Source organism: Geotrypetes seraphini, chromosome 7 (genome assembly GCF_902459505.1).
Source record: "Geotrypetes seraphini chromosome 7, aGeoSer1.1, whole genome shotgun sequence".
Taxonomy (NCBI): Eukaryota; Metazoa; Chordata; class Amphibia; order Gymnophiona; family Dermophiidae; genus Geotrypetes; species Geotrypetes seraphini.
In genome coordinates, this window is record NC_047090.1 from 37840406 (window position 1) to 37857064 (window position 16659).

A 16659-nucleotide genomic window follows, 5' to 3' on the forward strand; every position below is an offset into this window, starting at 1 on the left:
AGGACAAAGTGCCGGGTTTTGAAAAGCCGTCTTGACCCCTGGATATGTCCTCAAAAGGAGGACATGTTTGGGGGAATCCAGACATCTGGTAACCCTAGGTACAGGGGTTATAGGGGTTCAGGCCCACGCTGCGCCTTGTGGCCATGAGCAGGGAGAAAGTCCGCGCATGACGTCATCACGTGACATCTGCGCATGTGCGGACTTCCTCCCTGCCTGACAAGCGCAGGCAGCGGGGAGCGGGTCTAGGGCGGGACTGGGCGGGTAAATTAGATAGATTGTGAGCCCACTGAGACAGACAAAGAAATGCTTGAGCGCAGTGGTGTACCAAGGGGGGGAGTGGGGGGGATTTCCGCCCCGGGTGCAAGCCATGAGGGGGGTGTTCCCGGCCTGGGAGTCATGGTCCGGGAACTTCCCTTCTCATGGCCCGGTGCCAAGGCTCTGGGTAGTCCCCGTGGCCCAGCATGTTCCCAGCCTTCTCTCCCTTTACCTTCTGTGAAGCTGAAAAAACTGCCGGCCTCGGCAGTGATTCAGCTACGTCGCCTGCTGCTCCTCTTCCTGCTTTCCACGTCTGCCAATGACGCAACTTCCTGTTTCCACCCGGGTGGATTCCGGCAGAGGCAGACACGAAAGCAGGAAGGGGAGCTGCAGGCGACATAGCTGAATCGCTGCCGAGACCGGCAGTTTTTTCAGCTTCACAGAAGGTAAAGGGAGAGAAGGCTGGGAACATGCTGGGCCACGGGGACTATCCAGGACCTTGGCACCGGGCCATGAGAAGGGAAGTTCCCGGACCATGTCTCCCAGGCCAGGATCACCCTCCCCCCCTCATGGCTTGCATCTGGGGGAACATTACTAAAAATATTTTTTTACATTGAAGTGGGGGGGGGCTTAAAAATGATGGCAGGAGTGTCAAAAAACAATGGGCCCCAGGTATCACATACCCTAGGTACATCACTGCTTGAACGCCTGAACAAATTCATGTAAATCATTCTGAGCTCCATGGGGAGAACAGTATAGAAAATGGAATAACTAAACAGTGTTGAAAAGTTTCTGTCTCTTGTAACCAGAGCAGGTATTGTGACATCATAATGCCTCATTCCACCAATGCCTAAGAGCCAACCTCATCAGTGATGTCACAATGTCTTGATTACTTGGCTCACTTCTAATACATTTTGATTTCTAGAGTGGTGCAGTGGTTAAAGCTACAGCTTCATCACCCTGAGGTTGTGGGTTCAAACTCACGCTGCTTCTTGAGACGCTGGACAAGTCTCTTAATCCCCCCATTACCCCAGGTACATTAGATAGATTGTGAGCCCACTGGGACAGATAGGGAAAAATGCTTGAGTGCCTGAACAAATTCATGTAAACCGTTCTGAGCTCCCCTGGTAGAACGGTCTAGAAAACTGAATAAATTAATTAATAATACCATTGTGAACATCAAACACAAGTTAACCTTTTGGCCTGAAGCGATGCCTGATCATCTCAAGAATGTTTTTGTGTGGTTGTGTCCCCTCAGCCCTTAGACGTGCTATCACCTTAACTTTACGTCGCTCTATAGTTTCCGCATTGATTAAATTCTCTCTTCTTTTCTTTCAGCGATTATCAAATGGCTCAATAAATTCCACTGACGAGACCAGCCAGGTGGTTGAACTTCAGGAGTTGCTGGAGAAGCAGAACTACGAGATGGCGCAAATGAAGGAGCGCTTGGCTGCGCTGTCTTCCCGCGTGGGCGAGGTGGAGCAAGAGGCAGAGACCGCCAGGAAGAATCTTCTGAAATCTGAGGAAATGACTACTAAGTATCAGAGGGATATCAGAGAGGTATGGTTTGCTCCAAATGGATGCAAAATGTGGTGTGGTTTTATTTATACCTAATTCTAAACATGGCAGTCTCGGGTTAAATACTCGTAGAAATGATTTTTTTTTTTAAAAATAAAATAAAATAATGAAAATAAAACGTAGGTTTTATCTATTAGCCTTTTGATCCTGAGAGCTACTGCTTTTGCATGTGTCAATTGAATACTTAAATGCTTCCCCTTAAGGAGGTTTTTTTAATTTCACAGTATTAAACAAAGTAAAACTTAAAATATCCAAATAAAACAGATTATATGTTTTTTTTTTCCATTATCCATCATATTCTTCAAGTGCAGAACGTATATACCATATGCTAGATTGCCCAAAATGGTTTACATAAGAATAGCCTTACTGGGTCAGACCAGTGGTCCAGCTAGCCCAGTAGCCCATCCTCACGGTGGCCAATCCAGGTCCCTAGTACCTGGCCAAAACCCAAGGAGTAGCAACATTCCATTCTACCGATCCAGGGCAAGCAGTGGCTTCCCCCATGTTTTTCTCAATAACAGACTATGGACTTTTCCTCCAGGAAATTGTCCAAACCTTCCTTAAAACCAGCTACGCTATCCGCTCTTACCACAACTTCTGGCAACGCGTTCCAGAGCTTAGCTATTTTCTGAGTGAAAAAATATTTCCTCCTATTGGTTTTAGAAGTATTTCCCTGTAACTTCATTGAATGTCCCCTAGCCTTTGTAATTTTTGACAGAGTGAAAAATCGACCCTCTTGTACCCATTCTACTCCACTCAGGATTTTGTATCCTTCAATCATATCTCTCTTCAGCCAAGCTGAAGAGCCCTAACCTTTTTAGTCTTTCCTCATATGAGAAGAGTTCCATCCTCTTTATCATCTTGGTCGCTCTTCTTTGAACCTTTACTATATCTTAAGATAAGGAGACCAGAATTGAAGGCAAAACTTCAGTTGAGGTTATACCATGGAGCAATACAGAGACATTATAACATTCCTAGTCTTGTTAACCATCCATTTTTTAATAATTCCTAGCATCTTGTTTGCTTTTTTGGCCGCCACCACACGTTGGGCAGAAGGTTTCATCGTATTGTCTACAATGTCACCTAGATCTTTTCTTGGGTGCTAACCCCCAAGGTGGACCCAAGCATCCAGTAACTGTGATTTGGGTTATTCTTCCTAATATGCATCACTTTGCATTTGTCCACATTAAATTTAATCTGCCACTTGGATTCCCAATCTTCCAATTTCCTAAGGTCTGCCTGCAATTTTTCACAATCTGAATGTGTTTTAACAACTTTGAACAGTTTAGTGTCATCTGCAAATTTAATCACCTCATTCGTCGTTCCAATTTCCAGATCATTTATAAATAAGTTAAATAGCACTGGTCCCAGTACAGACCCCTGCAGCACTCCACTCCTCTACTGAGAAAAATGACTATTTAACCCTATCTTCTGTTTTCATCTGATAACCAATCCTAATCCACAACTGACCTTTGCCACCTATCCCATGACTCTTTAATTTTCTCAGGAGCCTCTCATGAGGAATTTTGTCAAAAGCTTTCTGAAAATCTAGATTCACTACATCAACCGGCTCACCTTTATCCACATGTTTATGCACACCTTAAAAGAAGTAAACCAAATCGGTGAGGCAAGATCTCCCACGGCTGAACCCGTGCTGACTATGTCCCATTAAATTGTTTCCACTATTTTGCCTGGCACTGAAGTCAGGCTTACCGGTCTGTAATTTCCCAGATCTCTCCTGGAACCCTTTTTAAAAATTGGCATAACATCGGCCACCCTCCAATCTTCAGGTACTACAGATGATTTTAGCGACAGATTACAGATCACTAACATCAGGTCAGCAATGAATATGCATTGAAAGTAGTGCATGCACATAGATCTCATGCATATTCATTGGGGAAATTCTGAAAACCCGACTGGATTGTGGCCCTCAAGGAGGGACTTTGAGACCCCTGCTCTAGAGTAACCATAGTCGGCCACCGAGAGCCCCAGACCCAGTAGTGTAGTAAGGGGACAGAATACCCCAGGTGCCTACCTCCTGGGTACCTCTAGAAATGTTCGCCATCACAAACAGTTTAGTCCACCTACTGCTCGCGTCAGCCTCGGCTCCCTTCTGACATCACTTCCTGTTCGTGGGACCAGGACGTGATGTCAAAAGGGAGCTGAGGCTAGCACGGGCAGCAGGTGGAAGACGCTGCTCGTGCTGGCGAATATTTCAAGAGGTACGTGACGGTGGTGGGGGGGGGCACTCCAGCGATGAGGGGCAAGAGTGCATGGCACAGCGATGCCGGGCGCCAACCTCCCTAGCTACGCCTCTGCCCAGAACTTTCCCACCATGCCCAAAGCCCAGTGAGACCCCCCACCACAGCCTTGTCTTTACGCCCTTATGGAAGGTCCAGTAGCTTTCCTTCAACCTGATGTCCACTGGCACAATAGTGACCTTGCTGCTGAGAAAGCCTTTCTCCAACTCAGGACCTATATATAACTCTCTTGCTCTTGGCACCAGCAGTTTACCCTTCTGACCTGATCTGAGTGTTCTTGCCGGTCTACCTCAACACCGTTTGCATCAGCAACAGCATTTGAACCGTACTTTTTTCGTAATGGGCAACCGGGAGAGGGCCTTTTGCAAGGGTCCAAGCGGCGCTCTCTTCCACCTCGAAGCCCAGACGCAGAGCATTGCATTTGTAAATGGGCATCGCCAACACTCTCTGTAGACATAAATAGCTGTGACCATTAGGACCTACCCTGAACCCAGCCTGATAACAGTCACTACAAGGCATTTGCACTTGAACCAGGGATGGGATTGTCCCTCAGAAGCTTTAACCTCTTGGCAATCCCAAAAGGTCTGAGGCACCCTTGCGGCCGGAGGTTATGAAAGGGGAAGTAAGATTAACGGCTCTTAAATAAATTCTTTAAAGCCATTTCATGACCTCGATGCATCGCGATACATGGCGGGAGCAGATATTTTTCTCATTTAACTCGTATTTGGTGACAAGGCGACGTATCGGTTGATTTGAAGACAAAATATATTTGTCAGCAAATGTCCTTCATTTGAGCAGTAAGTCACCACGATGGCCCATCACTGCGGTTCAAGATGGTTATCGCATTGGCAAATCACCCTCTACTAAAACTTAAATGCAGAAAGATGATGTTTAAAGGTTGTGGAATGCAGGATCATTATGGAGCCTAAAATTAACTCGCACCTTCTATGTATATCGGAAGTGAATCAAACTGCTACTACAGCCTTTGCTGTGAATATTTATGAGTTACTATTTTCGTCCTCCCTCAGATGACAGAGCACGGTGCCATTTCCTTGACTTGTGAATCCTTAAAATAACTCCTGAAGTCGCTCCTAATAGTTTGAAAGGCAAATCTTCCCCATGAGTCAGATATCCCGAAGAAGAGTCAGAAATGATGGTTTAGTGGCTTTGTGGGTCTAGTGTGTGTTTAATTAGGGAAGAGGCCGCTGCTAGCTCCTCCAATGTATTTTGAATGACCTCACACCAACAACCCAATTGATGTATATAAAATATGTTTAATAGTAATAAATAAAAGACAGCTTACACTGATGCATTCAAACAGGATATAGCAAACAGCATTTAGGCAAACGGAAGAATAACACGGAGTACCGGTACATCATGTGCCATCCAGTCCGTTCTAAAGCTTAAGTCAGCAGGTATGCTACTTTTATACCCTAGTTTAATAGCCTCAGGTTAAGAGTGCTATTGGAGTGTCGCACTTGTCATTTTTTTAATGATTGGATGGTATACATAATGGCAGTTGAGTCATAATGAAGCATTGTGTCACTTGGTGTCAAATATGACTTCTCTATTTCCCCTGACAAGATAAGGGATAAGAATTTATGTAATGTACCAATGATTTTTTGTAAGTGATGTACTTATTGTTAATGTGAATGAATATATTTAACACTTAACGTAATTTTGAAAATGAATAAAGAATATAAAAAAAAAACCACCCCAATGTATTCTTAATACTAAGGTCAATGATCCCGGGCGGGCCCTCCCCCTCCCTCCTAATCCTGCTTGCCAACAGCTTTATTTACAGATCGTGTCATTTTGACCATGCCATTTTGACCTGCCACTGTGGCTTTCTTGTGGCCCAAGCATTTCGTGGAATGTCCCAGAATACAACATCTACCATTTATCAGCAGATGTTTGTCAGCCTCTAGGGCCAAGATGAAGTCCTCTTGCAAAAGTATTATTTGTGCTAACAGGAAAATATGCCCTTTTTGCACAATCCATAAACCTTATGGTAGGTTTGATTCAGCAGCACAATGCCCCTCCTGAGGGTCTCCTAAGGGTCTTTTTCCCTCTCACTAGGGATCATTGTTTGACTACAATAGTAAGAATACAATAAGGTAGATGCTTGTGGATGTTTTGATTTTCTTTGTATTTGGGAGTAAGTGATCTTTTTACCATCTTTGGAATGCTTGTAAGTAACGCCATGCTACTTGCTGTGTAGAAATGATTCACAAACGTGAAATGTTCTGTCATAAAATTGATGATATTCATATAGGTAATTATCCTATTTATGGCACCTATAAAAACAGCACGATTAGAATGGTGCTTAGCGCGATTCTACAAGGCGTGCTTACCTAGGGTTGCCAGATTTTACTCTAGTAAAATCTGGACCCCCCTAGACCCTCCCCCAGGCCTTCCCAGTTCCAGATCCACAAAAGGTTAATCATCTGAGAAAAGACCCTTATTAGGATAGCTAGGATTTACTTATAACATACAAATGAAGGAAAGAATCTCAGAATTGCCACCCCAAGGATCATAATAATATCATCCATATAAGGAATCGTGGCATGGGTATCTTTCATTGATCCAAAACCTTCTTGAATAACCATGATGTAATTTTATCACTTTTTAACTAATAGATGCCTTCACTACTCAATGAGTTAAACATGTGTCTAACCTATTAAACTTATTTATATTTTTTCTTATTGTCTTTTTTCTTTTTTTCTATTCACTATTTAAAAAAACTTAGTCACTATATTTTAATAACAGAACTGTGCAAATAGCAAATCACAGAACTGTGCAAAATAGCATATCTAAAGTGCAAAAATGCAATAACTGTGCAAATAAGCAGAATAAATATAACATCTCCAAGTTTTCCGCAAACATCTGAAAACCTGGCTTTTCTCAAAAATGTAAGCCTCTCTCCAACTTTGGTATCCCAAGTCCTCAAAAACTCTTCATATCTGGCATCCCAAGTCCTCTAAATATCTTCATACTTTGACCTCTAACCTTTGTTGTAGTTCCTTCCTATTTCATCTACTGTAAACCGGGCTGAGCTCTACGAACTTGGAGATGATGCGGTATACAAACCTAAGGATTAGATGAGATTAGATTAGATCAGTCGAAGCTTTAGTTAAGCACTTATCTTTTTGACTTTATGTAGATTCTAACTCCGCTACAGCCCCGTGATGTATGTTCCAACGGGAACCCGTTTCGCCGCCGTGAAGCGGCTTCCTCAGGGATTTTTATACAGGCTGAAAATGAAAACATAAGAAAAGGTAGTAAAAACTACATTCTGATGTCAAGCTGTTGTAACTCAGACTCACACTAAAAAATGGCGCTTATATCGATAGAACGCTAACGCATGCACAGTGGGCTGTGGACCATTTAGCTATTTTGATTGGATGAATAGTTCCCGCTATCGAATGAAACAACAAAGTCATTAGAACAACTTGAAAGCTATATAAATACTGACCAATCTAATGTAGTATTTAGGCCGAAAGGCGTCATACTCCTAAGGAGATATATTCATCTCAACTCTCGCTGTTTTAACTTTTTAACCCTATCTCCATCACATTGAACCTTAGGTTCATGGTCAATCGCCAAACAACAAAGATCACAAAAAGTATGTTTATAAGAGGCACAATGTTCCACTATAACCTCAGAGCTTCTATCACGTTTCAGATTAGATTTGTGCTCGCTCATTCTTGTTTTGAGATCTCTCGTGGTCATGCCCACATACAGTAATTTATATGGGCAGATGATGACATAGACAATAAAAGTTGTTCTACAATTAGTAAAGTACGCCCCCCAGCCCCACCCCCACTCCCGATCTATCCCCACCCCCCTCCACTGCCTGCTCTGGTCAGACAGGAGGAAATCTGCGCATATGTGGTTGCCACGCGATGATATCACACACGTGGCATCCACGTGTACGCGGTTTTCCTCCTGCCCAACGCGATTTAGGGGAGGCTTTTCAAAATCCGGACAAAATGCTTGCGCAGATGCCGTCCCAATGCACGAACAGGTTAAGGGGCGGGGCTGCGGGGCGGGACACGGGCCGATCTGGGCAGGCCTTGAGGCGGGGCAATGGGTCCGGATTTTCCTTTGGGAAAATCTGGTAACCCTAATCCTGCAGAGCTTGCCTATCTTTTACTATTGAAAATGTGATGGTGAAATAGCACCACCCACTGGCAGTACAGTAGGTGGACTCCTGCTGAGCTTAGAGGGAGCAGTGTGTACAATGTCAGCACTCATTGGCCAGACTTAGACTCAGGGATCAGCTGTGTTCCAAATGGAGCCATGGTTTGCCCCAGGGTCGATTTATTGAAGCAAGGTGTCCGACTTATTATATGTAATGAGAATGTGGAAATTAGAGCTTAATGTCTTGCTGACAGTTTCAAGAGCTCCATTTAATCATCTCAAGTTCAGCCAGCCACCTTTTAGGAAACTATCCCTATGCAACATGTGTCTCTCCGGGTGCATCTGTTAGTAGCTTAGACGTTGAGGCCTATATTCTATAAACCAGGGGTCTCAAAGTCCCTCCTTGAGGGCCACAATCCAGTCGGGTTTTCAGGATTTCCCCAATGAATATGCATGAGATCTATGTGCATGCACTGCTTTCAATGCATATTCACTGGGGAAATCCTGAAAACCCGACTGGATTGCGGCCCTCAAGGAGGGACTTTGAGATCCCTGCTATAAACGGTGTCCAGCTGGCACCTAACATAATTGGTTAAACCATTTAAAAATGATTTAAAAATGATTTTATAAAAAATGTAGGTGTCTTCTGGTGCCTAGAAAAACAGCACCTCATGGAGGCGCCTTAAAATGCCTAAGGTTGAAATAGGTGTGGTTAACGCCTGAAATGACCTTAGGCATTCTAAGGCACCTCCACAGATGCGATTCCCGTCAAAGGATGGCAGCAGAAATGTAGGCCTCTAAAACCCTGGCCTACATTCCTGGGCCACGATTCTGTAAATGATGCCGTTGCACGATTGACATGATCGGCAGCTGTTTCTTTAGGCAGTTGCCGATAACGGCAGAATCCAACCCTGAGTGACCTTAGCACGACCTAGTGAATAGAACAGAGCCAGGGAAGCCAGAGTTCATAATCCTGTTCCTTCCTTTGATACTCTTGTGTGCCTGACTGAATCACCTCTTCTTCCTGTACTTCAGAACTGCAGATTATAGATTGTAAACCATTTTGGGAAGAGACTTTGTCTGCTGTATCTGAATTGCAACTATTCCTGAGTGTAGGGTTGCCAGATTTTACATTTGTTAAATCTGGACCCCCCCCTAGACCCGCCCCCAGGCCTGCCCATCACTGCCCTGTTACGCCCCAGTTCTGCTCCTAATACCTCCCTAGCCCTGCCCCGCTGCTTGCTCTGGTTGGGCAAGAGGGCATCCGTGCATGCGCAGATGCCCTCTTGCCTCACACAATTTTGGAGGAAGCTTTTCAAGACCCGGACAAAGTGCCGGGTTTTGAAAAGCTGTCCAGATCCCTGGACATATCCTCAAAAGGAGAACATGTCCAGGGAAATTCGGACATCTGATAACTCTACCTGAGTGCCCTTTTTGCTCCTTGATCATCCAATGGTCCCACAGATTCCCTCACAGGTTTTCTGTTTCTGATGTACCTAAAAAACTTATGAGTTTTTGCCTCTTTGGCAAGTTTCTCCTCATATTCTTTCATAGCTTTCATTATCAATGTGTTGCATCTAACTTGCCAGTACTTGTGTCTCTTCTTTATTTTCTTCATATGGACCATACTCTCTGTGCAAAATGAATAATTCATAAATCCATATATTCTTAGCTTATGAAACATCTGCATTTCAGGCCATGGCACAAAAGGAAGATATGGAAGAAAGAATCACTACGCTGGAGAAGCGCTATCTCAGCGCACAGCGGGAATCCACCTCCATCCATGACATGAATGACAAGCTGGAGAATGAGCTGGCAAACAAGGAGGCCATCTTACGCCAGGTTCGGCATCCCTATGAGCGGCTGGGCACATTCTGAGCTGCGCTTGCTCCATCAAGGTTGATGAAAAAGACAATAATGAGGGAAGAGAATAACCAAAGTATGAAATTAGAACTACTTTCATATATTGGAGTTATTCATGATCATCTAAAGAATGTGATAGTCCCTATTGATGAGGCCCCATCCCATCAGCCTGTCCATCTGTCTGCTTAGGCACAAAGAAAGCCCCACGCACACACAAAGACACATGCCTCGTAAAGTCCCTTTCACGCTAAGGAGACACGCATTGCTAGTTTTCAGAAAGGCCTACTTAAGTTTGCAAATGTTAAGCTTTTCTTCAAAAATATAACTCGCTGGTTGCGTTATGGCGTTGATTGGACATAATGAGGAGATTGGCCTTTAACAAGGTCATTGATTGCTTCTGTACATGTTTGATGATGTAAGTTCCAATGCTTGTCAATTTTTCAATAAAGACTTCCTTTAAATAAAAAAAAAACACGTAGGGCCAGATTCGCGAAAGGATGCAGCGCCTAACTTAGGCCCTTTTTTTTTACTAAACCACGATAGAGGTTTCTACCATGGTCTGGGGTGCTAAATGTTCCGAAGCTGTTCCAGCGCTTATAGGAATTGAATCGCAGCATTTAGTCCATGGTAGAAACCTCTACTTTGGCTTAGTAAAAATGGGAGGGGGGAGGGGTTAATTGACAAAATCCCCTTAATAGCATCAATAATTGAAAAAAAAACCCAAACATTAATTGGGTGATAGGCACCTACCTTTTATAGAATTGGGTAGGCGCCTATCGCATGGCCCTTAGAGGCATCAGCAGCATAGTAGGGGAGGGCAGTCCACCCCAGGCGCCGTCGTGTCAAGAGCGCAGCACTCCTCTTCTCCTTCATGCTGCATGCGCGTGCCCCTTGCCTTCCCCCATGCCTGAGAAGTTAAGAAGGTACAGGAAAAGGGAAGGGGTCGCCACCACCTCGGCCACTGCTCACCCTTACTACGCCACTAGGCAGCGCCTAACACCTAAGTCAGCATTTTTATGGGTGGCATGTGACTTAGGCACTACTCAGTGTGATGCTCCAAAAACTTAGGCGCCTGAAATGTAGCTTTTAAAACCCAGGCCTACATTTCTGGCACCTACGTTTTTACATAGGCGCCACTAGGCTCGATTCTGTAAATAGCACTTAAACGTAATTGGTGCATGGCTGGTGCCTTTTCTCTAGGCACTGGCTAATTTAGGCGCCATCTGCAGAATCCAGGCCATAGTGGTTAATCAACGCAGCGACTAATATAATCCTGAATGGTGCGCAAACAGGTGAAAGGCGCCGAGGGCTCCTCCGGTGACTTGACGTTCTGACGCGGCTTGTGTTCTGCTCTGACCTCAGATGGAAGAGAAGAACAGGCAACTGCAGGAGCGCCTCGAACTGGCCGAACAAAAGCTGCAGCAGACCATGAGGAAAGCGGAGACGCTGCCCGAAGTGGAGGCGGAACTGGCTCAGAGAATTGCCGCGCTCACAAAGGTATGATCCCTTTTGAAGGGACTTTTCGAATATACTTTCATTTAAAAAAAAAAAAAAAAGGAGGGGCTTGCTACCGTCTTCTTGATTTGGCTGAGCAAAAGTTATTCTTAAGATGCTCACTGGATTTATGGAATAGGTCTCTCCTTTTTTTTTTTTTTTTTTTAGCTAGTTTGGCTTCTAGAAATTAGGTTTCCAGTCTGGTACAAGTACACACTGTCCATCAAAGTATGATTTGATAACAGGATTCTAGGTTATTTTTGTTTACTTTATAAAAGATAGGCTTTTTTTTTTTTTTAATAAAATACTAGCACAAATTTTTTAGAAATGGAGATAATTCTTTACAAGTCGCCTAAAGTTGGGTGCTGGGATGCTGTACGTTAACCGTGAATTCTATACAGGTAAAAAACCTAGAGGCCTAAGTTAAAAGCATTCATTATTGCAATGTTGTACTCACTATCATAGTAAGGGGGGGAGGGGGCATCCTGGGTGCCACCCTGGGGTGAGGGGGGAAGACTGCCCTGGGTGCCACTTTGGCAGGACTGTCGGCACCTCTCCTCTTTCCCACCATCCTCGGCCATGAGCAGCATCTCTTATCTGCTGGTCACGCCATCCTCATTCCTTCCTCTGACATAATTTCCTGCTCTATCAGAGGGAAGGATGAGGCCAGCACGAGCAGCAGGTAAAAGATACTGCTCAAGGCTGGTGAAGATTTGAAGAGGTATAAGGGGAAGGCCGTGGGGAAGGGTGCATGGTAGGAGGGGCATATGGTACGATGATGTAGGGGATGTGTGGCGCGGTGATACTGGGTGCCTCCGCCTCAGGCGCAAACTTCCCTTGCCATACCATGTGTTACACTAGATCAGGGGTGTCAAAGTCCCTCCTCGAGGGCCACAATCCAGTCGGGTTTTCAGGATTTCCCCAATGAATATGCTTGAGTTCTATTTGCATGCACTGCTTTCATTGTATGCCAATAAATCTCATGCATATTCATTGGGGAAATCCTGAAAACCCGACTGGATTGCGGCCCTCGAGGAGGGACTTTGACACCCCTGCACTAGATAGAGAACACGTGAATATTTGTATATCATTGCCATTAAAGTTCAAGTTTATTGTGTTTGATAATACTGCCTAAGTTTATATTTGTATTTGATATACTGCCTACGTGCCTAGGCAGTTTACATAGGGTTACCAGATTTTCCATTTGGAAAATTCAGACTCCTAGACCGGCACCCCCCCTCGCCCCCAATCCCACCCCAGCCACGCCCCCACCCCCCTCCGCTCCCTGTCCGACGCGATGTGGAGGAAAGCTTTTCAAAAGCCAGATAAAGTGCCTGGTTTTGAAAAGCCATCCGGACCCCCGGACGTGTCCGCAAAAGGAGAACATGTCTGGGGAAATCTGGACGTCTAGTAACCCTAGGTTTGCATACAATTGAAACGCATTTGTACAAATGCTTCAAAGGTCATAACATAATAAAATAAAAGACAAACAGAAAGATACACTAAAGGGGAAAGATGGACAGAAAAGGAAAAGCAGTAAAGGATACATCATCTTCATTTTAGGTGGGGGAAGGATGAACCAAAAGGATCGAAAAGGCACCTGAAGGGGCAAAGGGTTCAGCAAAGGGGCCTAAAAGAAAAGGAACAATGCTGACGGAAATAGTCGTGGAGTGAAAACGTACTTTAAATAATGAAATGCTGAGGAAAGCTAGATCCTACTTCAGCCAACAACACTTTGCCATCCTTGTCCAATCCATCATCCTCTCCAAACTAGATTACTGCAACGCCATCTACTTAAATCTATCAAAAAAAAAGTATTCTAAGACTCCAGCTATTCCAGAATACTGCAGCCAAACTGATCTTCTCAAAACGCAAGTCTGACCATGCCTCCCCACTCCTTGCCAAACTTCACTGGCTCCCAATAATCTCCAGAATCCATTTCAAATGTTCCTGCCTGGCTTTCAAGATCATTCACGGAATCCTGCCTCCTCTTATCCCACTGTCTTTCAACTCCTCCAGTCCCGACTCCTCCAGAACTGCCCAAAGGCTTAAACTAGCCTTCCCCTCTCCACGCGGCATCCACTATTCAGGCAAACTGGGAAAATCCCTTCTCTTCAAAATCACAGGTCTTTGGAACGACCTCACCACCCCGCTGCGGAACCTGAGCTCCCTTCAGTTATTCCACAAACAACTGAAAACCTGGCTTTTCAGCAAATTGTAGCTCTATCCTTCCCCCCTTTCTCTCCCCCCTTCTACACATAAATTCATGTAATCCTTTTTCTTCTTCTCTACCCACTATTTTAAGTTCTTGTAAACCGTGTCGAGCTCCATTCTCATGGAGATGATGCGGTATATAAACTTAAGGTTAGATTAGATTAGATTAGAAACTTGGAACAGGAAAGTTTTTAGGCCTGATTTTTTAATTTAGACACACTGTGGGGTCCTTTTATCAAGCTGCGGTAGGGGTTTAAACGCGCAGAATACCGCACGTTAAACTGCCTGCCGCGCTAGCCGCGAACGCCTGCATTGAGCAGGCGTTAGTATTTTAGCCGGCCGCAGGGGTTAGCGCGTGATGAAATGTCCGCGCTAACTCCGCTAGCGCGGCTTGAGAAAAGGACCCCTGTGTTCTTGTCTCAGGTTGATAGGGAGGGAAGTTCCACAGCGCGGGTGCGACAAGCCCGTATTTATACGTCTGACTGTGGGTGTGATGATTGACACGATGCCAAAGGCTGGTGCACATGCTTGCATTTGAATGCAGTTAGTTTTACGCACACACACCCTTACTGTTACGCAGTACAGAATTTGGACTAGATTCAGTAAATCTAATCTAATTTTCAATTTATATACCGGGTCATCTCCCAGTGGAGCTCGACTCGGTTCACATATAATTAAGTCTAGAGTACATGGAGAAAGAAGCATGAGAGAAATAAGAACTACAGTATTATCATTTCGTTGAAACTGTAGTTAAACCATTTAAAAATTGCGAGAACAACGTTTTCAGGGTTTTACGAAATAATGGCAACTAGCCTAGAAGCCTAATGGAGTCAGGGAGTTCATTCCAGATCTCTACAAACTTGAAAACAAACGATTGACTGAGCTTTCCAGCAGATTTAATTCCCTTAAAGGAAGGGAAGGATAGTTTATATCTTTGTGTATTTCTCAGATGGCAAAGTTTAAGGACTTAGTCATAAGGGGACTAAAGGGTCAAATATTCCATAGAGAATGGCATTCAAATTTAAGGTGATGGAAAAATACGTGCGCTGAGGGGGAAATTCTCTTAACGGAGTCTAAAAAAATAGGCCCTATTTCTTGTCAATTCCACCTAGGCGCCTAATACAAAATCGCGTCTAATTTACGCACACAAAATATCTGTCCCATAAAGAAAAAAAGTCCCCCACCGCCGATGACGCCTCTCCCCGATGACCCCAGATAAACGTGGCAAGAAAGACAATTGGGTAGGAGGGTGCCCACTCCCCTCCCCCCATAACTTCTCCCATACCTTTTTAAAAAGTTTGAAGCAGAAAGCTCACCCTTTTTTTTTTTAATGGGGGCAGATTGTGCATGTGAAATACACATACACCATCTGTGCTATTAAAAAAAAAAACAAAAAAAAGAAAGCCCTAACATCAGTGACAGGAGACGGCTTTCCCTGTTACTGCTGTTAGGGCTCTGCGCGTGTGTCAGTCGCTCACTGAGCGATTGACTGGTCGCAGTTTCATGCAAATGATTTGCACCCCCGTGCAAATCATTTGCATGCAAACTTTGATGGCGCATCGATCGCTGCTCGAGAATCGGTTAACATGCGATCCAGTCGATATCTTTAGTGCATCTAGCCCTAAGTTACCTGAGTAACTGGCAGTATTCTATAACCTGCGTGCACGATTTTGTGTGCTTAGCACAAAATTGGACACACACAAATTATTGGTGCAGACGTTGACCTCTGCATGAGATTAGATTGTAAGCTATGTCGAGCAGGGATTGTCTCTTACCTTGGTTAATGTAATGTAATAATAATAATAATAATAACTTTATTTTTCTATACGGCCATAGTCAGGCGACTTCTAGGCGGTTCACATTGAGAGAAGGCTGGACAGTCAAGAACATATAAGAACATAAGAACATAAGAAATGCCATCTCCGGATCAGACCTTCGGTCCATCAAGTCCGGCGATCCGCACACGCGGAGGCCCTGCCAGGTGTACACCTGTCGTAATTTATAGTCCACCATATCCTTACATGCCTCTCTTAAGGAGATATGCATCTAGTTTGCTCTTGAAGTCTAGGACGGTCGATTCCGCAATAATCTCATCTGGGAGGGCATTCCAGGTGTCAACCACTCTCTGAGTGAAGCAGAACTTCCTGACATTAGTCCTGAACCTGTCCCCCCTTAGCTTCATTTCATGTCCTCTAGTCCGTGTCAAATTGGACAATGTAAATAATCTTCTCTACTCTATTTTGTCGATTCCTTTCAGTATTTTGAAGGTCTCGATCATATCCCCACGCAGTCTCCTTTTCTCAAGGGAGAACAATCCTAGTGTTATAAGTCTGTCCTCGTATTCCAGTTTCTCCATACCCTTCACCAGTTTTGTTGCTCGTCTCTGCACCCTCTCCAGCAGTTTTATATCCTTCTTTAGGTAGGGAGACCAATGTTGGACGCAGTATTCCAAGTGTGGTCTGACCATTGCCCTATAAAGCGGCATTATAACTTTCGCCGATCTACTCGAGATTCCTTTCTTTATCATGCCCAACATTCTATTTGCCTTCTTTGCCGCTGCCGCGCATTGTGCCGACGGCTTCAGGGTCCTATCTATCAGTACACCCGGGTCCTTTTCTTGTTCACTCTTCCCCAGAGTTGCACCTGACATTGTATACTCATATTCCTTATTCTTATTGCCTAAATGCATTACCTTGCATTTCTCCACATTGAATGAATAGCAAAAAGTCTGAATACAATACAGTAAGTCTTAATACAATACAATAAGTCTAAATAGAAAGCTTATATACTAATTGGAGTTCTATGGATAAAGAATACAATAAAGGATCTTCTTGAGGGAAGGAAAAGGCGT

The 16659-nt window shown here is 44.3% G+C and overlaps 1 protein-coding gene across 1 annotated transcript in view; it reads left to right on the forward strand.

The window, feature by feature from the left end:
* Positions 1-16659, forward strand: part of PPFIA2 (PTPRF interacting protein alpha 2) — a 447553-nt gene that overhangs the window by 316644 nt on the left and 114250 nt on the right. Inside the window, 3 exon segments of the mRNA XM_033951535.1 lie at positions 1594-1815; positions 9933-10079; positions 11463-11597. Of these exon segments, the coding sequence (XP_033807426.1) occupies positions 1594-1815; positions 9933-10079; positions 11463-11597 (504 nt within the window).